The sequence below is a fragment of the Cynara cardunculus genome (assembly GCF_001531365.2).
Source record: "Cynara cardunculus var. scolymus isolate 2C chromosome LG 13, CcrdV1, whole genome shotgun sequence".
Taxonomy (NCBI): domain Eukaryota; kingdom Viridiplantae; phylum Streptophyta; class Magnoliopsida; order Asterales; family Asteraceae; genus Cynara; species Cynara cardunculus.
In genome coordinates, this window is record NC_037540.1 from 4090035 (window position 1) to 4099075 (window position 9041).

The 9041-nt window shown below is 30.0% G+C and overlaps 2 protein-coding genes across 3 annotated transcripts; both read right to left on the reverse strand.

Moving 5' to 3' along the window:
* Positions 1 to 2922: 2922 nt before the first annotated feature.
* On the reverse strand, positions 2923 to 3954 carry LOC112525873 (cell number regulator 10-like). 2 transcript variants are annotated; one of them, XM_025136183.1, is made up of 4 exons: positions 3810 to 3954; positions 3643 to 3714; positions 3306 to 3509; positions 2923 to 3094 (listed from the first exon to the last, which is right to left on the reverse strand). In XM_025136183.1, the coding sequence occupies exons 1-4, from the start codon at positions 3943 to 3945 to the stop codon at positions 3030 to 3032; spliced, it is 477 nt and encodes a 158-aa protein (XP_024991951.1). In that variant the 5' UTR covers positions 3946 to 3954; the 3' UTR covers positions 2923 to 3029. The 2 variants fall into 2 exon arrangements, with proteins under 2 accessions (XP_024991951.1, XP_024991950.1); XM_025136182.1 differs by having other exon boundaries at positions 2923 to 3097.
* Positions 3955 to 7523: 3569 nt separating this feature from the next.
* Positions 7524 to 8525, reverse strand: LOC112524324 (protein PLANT CADMIUM RESISTANCE 2-like). The gene is made up of 4 exons (XM_025134103.1): positions 8306 to 8525; positions 8011 to 8082; positions 7716 to 7928; positions 7524 to 7615 (listed from the first exon to the last, which is right to left on the reverse strand). Exons 1-4 carry the CDS (start codon positions 8523 to 8525, stop codon positions 7524 to 7526), a joined length of 597 nt encoding a protein of 198 aa, XP_024989871.1.
* Positions 8526 to 9041: the final 516 nt, after the last annotated feature.

Consider the following 9041-nt stretch of genomic DNA (forward strand, 5'->3'; position numbering starts at 1 on the left):
ATACACCAAGATTAATACATAGTGAAACTCAAAACCAGAGCTGAACTCTTAAATTTATACACCAAGATTAATACATAGTGAAACTCAAAACCAGAATAAGTTAACATGCCTTCAATTCATTGAATTGGACGAACAAATTAATGTTTTATAGGAAGGTAAAAATGTCAAATAACAGTCATCGAGACCTTATTAAGCCAACATCGAGACCATTGTGTGGGTATTTAATGCGTGCTTAGATCGGATGTTGGTTTTTAGACGTGTCAATTTAAAATCTCATCAAATATTCTAATAGGACATTTTAAAAGAACAATTTTATAGTAATGCCATTTATTATAATTTGAATATTTATGAAAGATGATTATGGTTCATTAATTATCATCAATACTTTATATTAGAAAACAATTAAAACTTTTATGAATCACATATTCATCAAATTAAATGAATGGTTAAGATTGAGTTGTATTGATTGTTCAATTTTCCTATAAAATTAAGACAACTGGTTGGCTATATATAGGATGAAGTAAATAAATTACTATACCCATGATAAAAGGTCCAGTTGATTTTGGATCCGATGATACCCCATTCAATTCACTTTCTTGCAATTGTTGACGATCATCATAGGGATAGAAACAACATTCCTTTGTCAAAATCAACGGATCATCCCTCCGGGTATCACCGACATAGCCTCTATTCCATATTTCTGCTGTTTCGACTTCTTGACATAAAAATTAACAGTTAAAACCCATGAAAGTTCATATCTTATCAGAAGTAAGAAATGATTAAAAAAAACACGTATTGAGAAGGAATTTACATAATTCTGCAGCATATAATATAAACTGATGTTAGGGACTGTATTTCAAATGAGATATAGGGACCGGATAAAAATCACGAATTGTGTCGGAAAGCATTTTTCAAATATAATAATTCAACCTCTTAGCCTTGAGTTGACGAATTTCGTATTGGGATAAATGATAATCCTTGAGATTATTCTCTCTTTCATAGGCTGTGAAATCTAGACACTTCTACCCAAATTCATGTTTTACATATTTATACGAGAGATCGATCGTTATTGGCGGTTAACGGTTATAACTGTTAATGTATAAGGTCAAAGCATAGTTTGGAGGGAAATGGCATATGTACATAGTTACAATCGAATCGAAGTGTGTTCTTGAGAGGGAAGATGAAACGAAAGAGGAAAAAACGTATGAAAATGAATCTAATCTTTTGTTTGGAGGGAAATGACACATACATATATATATATATATATATATATATGGCAGTTTTTGGCGGTTAAACCAAAAACCTCCCGTGAACAGGCACGACTGTTCGAAACAATGCCGGTTCAGTTCTTGTCCAGAGCCTCGACGAGGACCCCCTCTGTACCAGAGACTTATCAAAATTTCCAAGTCTGAAAATCCCGTATTGGACACACGGGAAAATGGTTTGATTTTTGTATTGCCATTTCTACATAAGAATATATGTAATCGTTGAACACATGTATCTATTTATAAACATATATTATCTATTTCATAATTAAAAAGTGTAATATTCGGTTTAAAATATATAATTATGAAAAATATTGATTAATTAGTCATTAAATATTTAAATTAACTTTTAATAATGTAAAAATAAATACATCATAGACCCAATTCATTTAGCTTGTTTAATTAATCACATTTACATTAAGTTTATTCTTGATAAATGCACGCACAAGCATCAACTTCAAAGGAAGACAAGAGGAAAGCGTAGATTATCTATATTATATTATAAAGTATTTGACAAAAACTCTTAAAAATCATTTTTTTTATGCGTAACGTACTGTTTATAAATGCATATTACTTAAAACTTAAGATTGCAAGTAAATTGTGCGTAAGAACAACTTATTAAAATTCCATATATGAATTCGTGTAACTAACTGCAGATAAATATAATCAAATACAAGATAAACATTTCATTTTAAATATAAGAAATCTAAAATATAATTAGAATAATCATTGCATTGTAACAAATATTTAATTATTATCTTTATAAAATTTATAATATTAAACCAAAGGTAAATTATTTCATTATTAAACTTAAATTAAATTATAATAAAAAATGAGAACTTTTAAATAGTTGATTTGATTAATACATTGATATATATATTTTTTTCAGATTTTTATGATATCTTTAAATTTATATTTTATTCAAAAATAAAATTATTATTGCTTTCTTAAAAACACATAAAATCGTATTATAATATCGACATAGACAATAAAATTGAACATTAAAATCGAGATATGTCTCGTTGCATTGCACGAGAACTCTTATAGTATTCATTAATTTAAGTAATCATTTTTATTGTCATAATTAAAGGTGTACTTAATTAATTGTTGTTGCAGAAATCCACCATCTTTAATTAATATTATGATCATTAATCAGAATTGGTGATTGTTGACATCTTTGGTAACTTTATTAGCGAGATCGATTAATGCATCTGGGTCAGGGATGGCTTCCTTCATCTTCTCATACTCGAAAGACCATGTCACCAAGCTGTTTTCACCCTTCTTATTCACATGGATCGTCACTTTTACGCTTTTGAAAGCCTGCATGATTTTTCCATCAAGCATCCTGAAGGTGATCCATTTGTTCTTTTCATCCGCAGCTTCGATGACATATATATTTGCAGCTTTGTGTTGTTCCATATACATATACATATATATATATATATGTATATGTATATATATATACATAACACGTAAATTAATTAAAAGATCAAACTATCAAGGGAGGTTCTAGTTTTAAGCTCTTAGGTTTAATTTCTGTAGTGTTGTGTGACACTTTTATCAAAATTAATTTGGATAGGTAATAGATAAGATCGCCTTAAATGTTGGAAATCAAGATCAAATTAAAATTAACCCAGACATTACATTTGATAATTCAAGATTACATAACAAATTCATTATTTTTGAAAGCAAACACACACTTCTTGCAATTGTTGACGATAATCATAGGGATCGAACAGTATTGATTGGCATCCTTTGTCAAAATCAACGGATCATTCCTCCTGGGGTCACCGGCACAGCCTCCACTCCGTATTTCTGCTGTTCATCACCTTCTTCACATAAAAATTACCAATCAAAACCCCATGAAAGTTTATATCTTCATTATCAGAAGTAAAATAAATGATCAAAACCATGAGACGGAGTTTACATAATTCTGTTACATGTATCATCCAACATAAACTAAACATACAGAGTTTTAGATATGTGTGTGTGTGTATATATACACACACACACGATAAATGGAAGGAGGGCAAAAGTTACCAGTGGAACCACGGAATTGGAGCTCACGGTACTCCTGACATAAAGCACAGCTTTCGCAGCAGAAATGGGCTAAACAGTCTTTGAAGTGACTACTATCCCCTGTGTATTGTTTCCTCATCTTGGAACGATATATGTACGAGTACATCCATCCAAATCCCGTCATGTATGTCAATAGTGCATGAATCCCAGCACTCGCAACGCAAGCTGCACCATCACAAAACTTCAAAACATCCGTATTGTTTGAAATGCTAAAAGAAACGAGATTGAAACGAAATCCTAGATGTGAAAACTGTCACAACATATCACCATTTCTAGACAAAATTACAGATATACTTACAGGTCTTTCCATGGTCGACGCCCTCTGCAATTCGTCCAAATGTAATGCAAGGACACCAGCATGTTAAGCAACCTATAAGAAAACATGCATGAAAAGGTTCTTCTTTGAATAAATTACCTTATAGCTTTTTGCACTTCCCACTTTTCTTTGAAAAAATAAGAACTTACACAGTTTGGGGTCGGCGCAACAGTCGCACAGACCGGAGGACCAAAGCACAGTGGTGTTGGGTTCAAGTTGGTCATCTGGTGAAGATGGTGGAGATCCCAAAAGCGTCTGGTAGACATTTTTGTTGGGAGAAGACATGGCTGGCTGCGCTACTAATTAATGACTAATCAGAGGAGAATTTGATTAATTTAAAGATAGCTAGCTTGTTGAGTTGAAGGAGACAACCATCTGTATTTATAATCAAAATTTAGAGCCATGGAAGGGTATTAACTTCATATAATTATTAATAAGATTACTTTTTAAACCATTACCTTATAATAATAATAATGATGTGAACAATTTGTCCCATATTAATTTTAGATTATTGAATATGATTAGAGGTTGTTTGTTTTTCTCTTAATAGTTCCATTAAGAGGCAACCTCTGAATCGTTAATAATTGAATCTTGTTTGACAAAAAAAAAAATCTGTCTTTTAATAGTTGTTTGTTTACCTCTTAATGATTTTGTATCATGGATCTTCCTTAACCATTAAGAGCCCTAATTTCAGTGTACACAATTACCAAACAATTATATTTCATTTTGCATTATATCATGAAAGTCACTTTAATCATTCTGATCACTTAATTATTCTGTAGCAAACCATTCAACAATTACCAAACAACCCCTTACACTTTGATTCAACAAGTTATTGGCTACTCCATACTTTTGGGATTTAAAAAGTAGTAAGATTTATGCACTCTCAAAATTTTTAACCATAGGTTTTTACTAAAATGTGTTAAGTTTAATTGAATGTGTCTCTCTCTCATGCATGGTATCCAAACAATTAAATTTGAAAGCGACATTCCTTAATCCTCATAATATTTATGCATCCAGGAAACAAATAAAAGGTAACGATAAAAAATGAAGTGAAAGTTGACTTAATATTCATAGACAATTTTCTATGATTAAAATATTAAAACATAGTCAGCTCTTTACTTTGTAACATCCGCTAAGATAACTGTTTTAATATGTAAAACTGAAAATAATTACAAACTGATTTAAGATATCATTCGCTGTTGCTAAAAACACGATATAGATGTTGGAAGCTAGAGACGAAAGTAGTAGTTGACAATTTCGTTAAATCCTACATGTTACAAAGGATACGATCAATGACACTAAACCACATATCTTTTATTATATATATATATATATATATATAATATATATAATATCGTGTAATCATTTCTATCATTTATTTTCACATCTATAATAAAAATTTATCTATTGGGTCCAATTTGCAGAGAGATCTCACTAAACCATGTTTATTTCATTTTATAAAAAAAAACCATTAAAAAAAACTTTTATGGTATATACAAACAGATTAATTCATACATACAACTTTATTCATACATGACTTAATGAAAAATCAACCAATATCCTCTAAAAATAATTATAAAAGTAAACGAACATGCATATTCTAACAAAACATATCATATAAGTGTCATTGCAACAATACTCAATTCTTAAGTTTCAGATAAGCTTTAATACTTATTATGCAATTGCCCAGTACATTAATAATTTGTAAAAGACACATCCGTTTATAACTTCTACTTTTGCAGTTAAATTTCTTACAATAATTTATTACCAAACTAATAGTTTATTACATAACAATTAAATAGAAACTTTTTATTTTTAAAAAATAATTATTGAAATATTTAATAAAATAAAATATTACATTTTAATTTATAAACTAATTTGTAATTTTAAAAATAATTCTATACATGTATAATTTATTTTTGTTAAAGGTTTCTTTAAAAATATTTTGAAGTCATTATTATTATTATTTATAAGATTAATTACAAATAAACTATAGTCTTTCATATTATTTAATTATATCTATATATGTTTCATTTATTTCGATCACTACTAAACTTGGCCTTTCACCGATGGAAAAGTCCATCATAAAACATGATTTTTGACGGATTTTCTGACCAGAAAAACCGTCTCCGATAAATATAATTTTTGACGAATTCTCCTAACCTTTTTTCCAAATTTTCCAGTTTCACCGACTTAATTAATTTTCTTAATTAAATTATAAAATTAAATTGAAATTTTATTACTTGTTCCAAAATCCAAATCATGTTATTTTTAGTTTTATTGACTTATACTTTTATTCATTTATATGTATACTTCTTATAATTAATATGTGCATTGCAATTTCTGAATTATTTATGCATATAAATATTTCTCTAGTTATATTTTAATAAATCTTAATAATAAAATTATATTATATTTAAGAGTAAATCATATTTTTTTATTAACCTGGATATCCAATCTGCTATGCAAGCCGATTAATCCCAGGACGACCAACTGCTTTACAGATAGCTCGGAGTCACCACATTTGAATCTCCGTGGCAACAAGGGGATTTTTATTCTTTCTTGGATTTGAACCTGAGACCTCCATGTACTTTTAACTTTTGGAGTCAAGCTCAAACCAATCAGACACCACCCTTGTGGTTGTAAATCACATTTTTTGTTCATGTGGTTTTAAAATTAAAAATTGCAAATTAACCCCATAAGGATGAAAACCTCAATATCGAAACAATGGAGACAAAATCCGCAATTTCTAGCAAACCATGGGGACGAAAAATGTAATGTACTCTATATTTAATATATATTGATGTTCAGTGTTTCAAAGTTTCTCAGGCAAGGATGAACCCAAGTGGTGCATGCATGTGGTGTCATGGACCACCGTTTCGTTCCTCTGTTGTAGTGTAAAAACTTATTGGGTTGTGAAAAGGGCTACCAACTCAATTTGTTGTATGTCACCATATATATTTTGAAACTATGAGGACATTTTCCTTGGTAGAGTTGGTATACAAGGCTTATCCGAGTTCGAATCCCGTTAGTATCGTTTTCTTAGTTTTTTAGCTTTTAATTTCATATTTATTATGTTTATGAATTTTTTTACAATAAAAAACTTGAACAAATGATCTCATATATGAAAAACAATGAACTAACAAAAAGACCAACGATAATTCCATGAGAAATATTCCTATATTTGTTTTTACAGTCAAATGGTGCCACAACTTTAAAAGAATTTATAGATCCATCTTTGATCTCAGATAAATTTGGTGTTTCTTTTTGTTTTCTTATATTACTCCAATATTGTTTTAAATTTATATTCCTTTCCCTCATGTATCATCTTTTTATTAAATGTACGATCAATGACCAGATCCAGAAAATAGTTGGTATAAGTAAATATTATGATTATATTCTTTATTAGTTAAACATGTAATGAACCAAAAGTACAAAATATAAAATGCATTTAACTCTACGTCTATATAACAAAACCATTAATATCCGAAAGTATTAACGTGCATATATATTGCACGTTGTTTTACTTGGTCAATCAATGTGTTTTGTGTCGATTTACATTTTCCAATCATGATAGAATTCATACAACAACATACTAAAGACGTAGTTATGAATAACAATGAACCCATAGATTAACTTCGAAAGTATATATATATTTCAATAACCAAAGATGTACAAGAACTTGACATCCTTATAGACTCTTTAGCTTTGAAAACCAAAGATGTACGATGATTGTTGCATAATCGCGTACATACATTTGTATACATACCTGAATCAATTAATTATAATCAACCTATATATTGATTATCGTCAAAACAAGCAAGATTAATTCCTCAACGTCCCAACTTCGATTATTTAGCTCAGTTTCGAGTCATTCCTCCAGGAACCATAGGTGGTTCCATGGGTGCACCAATTTGTTGTACCTCCAGAGTTTGATTATGCCACCCAACTCCTGAACAAGTAAGTAATTAAGATGGTTAACGTATATAATTAATTAAAACACAATTAAGTTAAATAAAAAAACTGTGATAGAGATAAATTGTGGATGTTACCAAGTTGCATATTGAAGCCATGATGTTGAAGCTCGCGATATTCTTGACACAAGGCGCATGGCTCACAAATTAGATGGACAAGAATATTTATGAGAGGGTCGTCAGGCAACCTATATATATGGCTCATCTTTATTCTAAAGTATGCCGACAGTAGGCATCCACAGCCCGTGAAGTACATTATGAGAAAATAAAGGCCCGCATACATGCCAACACCTGTTGATTAAATGATTGTTATCATAAATAGTTGTATTTTAAATTTTTTGATCAAATCCATAATGATAGAATGAACACTTACTGGTACGTCCCCTATCCACCATTTCAGCGATTTGTCCGAAAGTAACGCATGGAGCAAAAAATGTTATGATAACTGTTGAAAAGAATTAAAGACATCAATCAATAGCTAGGTGTATTTGATGAAAAAATTGCAAAAGATATATAATACACGATGTTTGTTATGATAAATAAAATAATGTGTATGTTATAGATAATGATTGTATGATAAAAACTAAAGAATCTCTCTCTCTCTCTCTCTCTCTCTCTCTATATATATATATATACATACATACATACATATATATGGTTGGACTTACAGGTTTGAGGATCATCAAAACATTCAAAAAGGTCAGTGGACCATGCAGGAACCACGACTTGCTGTGGTGGAACCCCAACCACAGCGCCGGGTTGTTGTGGAGTTGCAGAATCCTTTCCGGACTGGTCATTTGCTACTGCTGGAGGAGGATTTGACGGTTGTGCCGTTTGGGGTTGGGTTTGGGCTGGTTCACCGGTTGTAGGTTGAGAGGCCTTCTCCATTATTGAGGTTTGGGAGTGAGGAATTTATTTAAAACTCAATTATCCAAATAAAAGCTAAATTAGCTTTATTGGATAATTGAGTTTTGCCCGAGAATTGATTTGCATTTAGTGCATTAACCGTATCAATTTATATACTTACCATTCGACTCCTCGGATGATTTCATCCAATGCTTTTTTTACGATGTTTTGTGGTAGAACTTCCTTTAGATGCGAAAATTGTTGCATGCCAATCATGTGGGTTTTTTCGTCATAAAAAATAGAGTGGTTTTCAAAACATTTGCAACAAAATAGGATAATGAATAATGAAATTGAGAAACCAGAGAAAAGTTCAAATTTTCAAACAAATAGATACGCTCGTTTTTGTTTTTCAAATATTTTCTAATCACACTCTTTTTTTACTTTTTTATATTACACTATTGTTATATAATATATAAATATTTAATTATTGTAAATATATAATTAAAATTTATTTAATACTGTTAATAAATTGCTTGATTTAAAAACTGGATTTTGAAT

What these genes read in the sequence shown, in the direction of transcription:
- LOC112525873 (XM_025136182.1), bottom strand. Translation starts at nt 3,945, where the DNA reads ATGTCTTCTCCCAACAAAAATGTCTACCAGACGCTTTTGGGATCTCCA. An exon ending in TTGCGCCGACCCCAAACTGT is followed by an intron (nt 3,715 to 3,809) that starts GTAAGTTCTTAT and finishes GTTTTCTTATAG; the next exon opens with GTTGCTTAACATGCTGGTGT. An exon ending in CGTCGACCATGGAAAGACCT is followed by an intron (nt 3,510 to 3,642) that starts GTAAGTATATCT and finishes GTGATGGTGCAG; the next exon opens with CTTGCGTTGCGAGTGCTGGG.
- LOC112524324 (XM_025134103.1), bottom strand. Translation starts at nt 8,525, where the DNA reads ATGGAGAAGGCCTCTCAACCTACAACCGGTGAACCAGCCCAAACCCAA. An exon ending in TTTTGATGATCCTCAAACCT is followed by an intron (nt 8,083 to 8,305) that starts GTAAGTCCAACC and finishes TCTTTTCAACAG; the next exon opens with TTATCATAACATTTTTTGCT. An exon ending in GGTGGATAGGGGACGTACCA is followed by an intron (nt 7,929 to 8,010) that starts GTAAGTGTTCAT and finishes TTTAATCAACAG; the next exon opens with GTGTTGGCATGTATGCGGGC.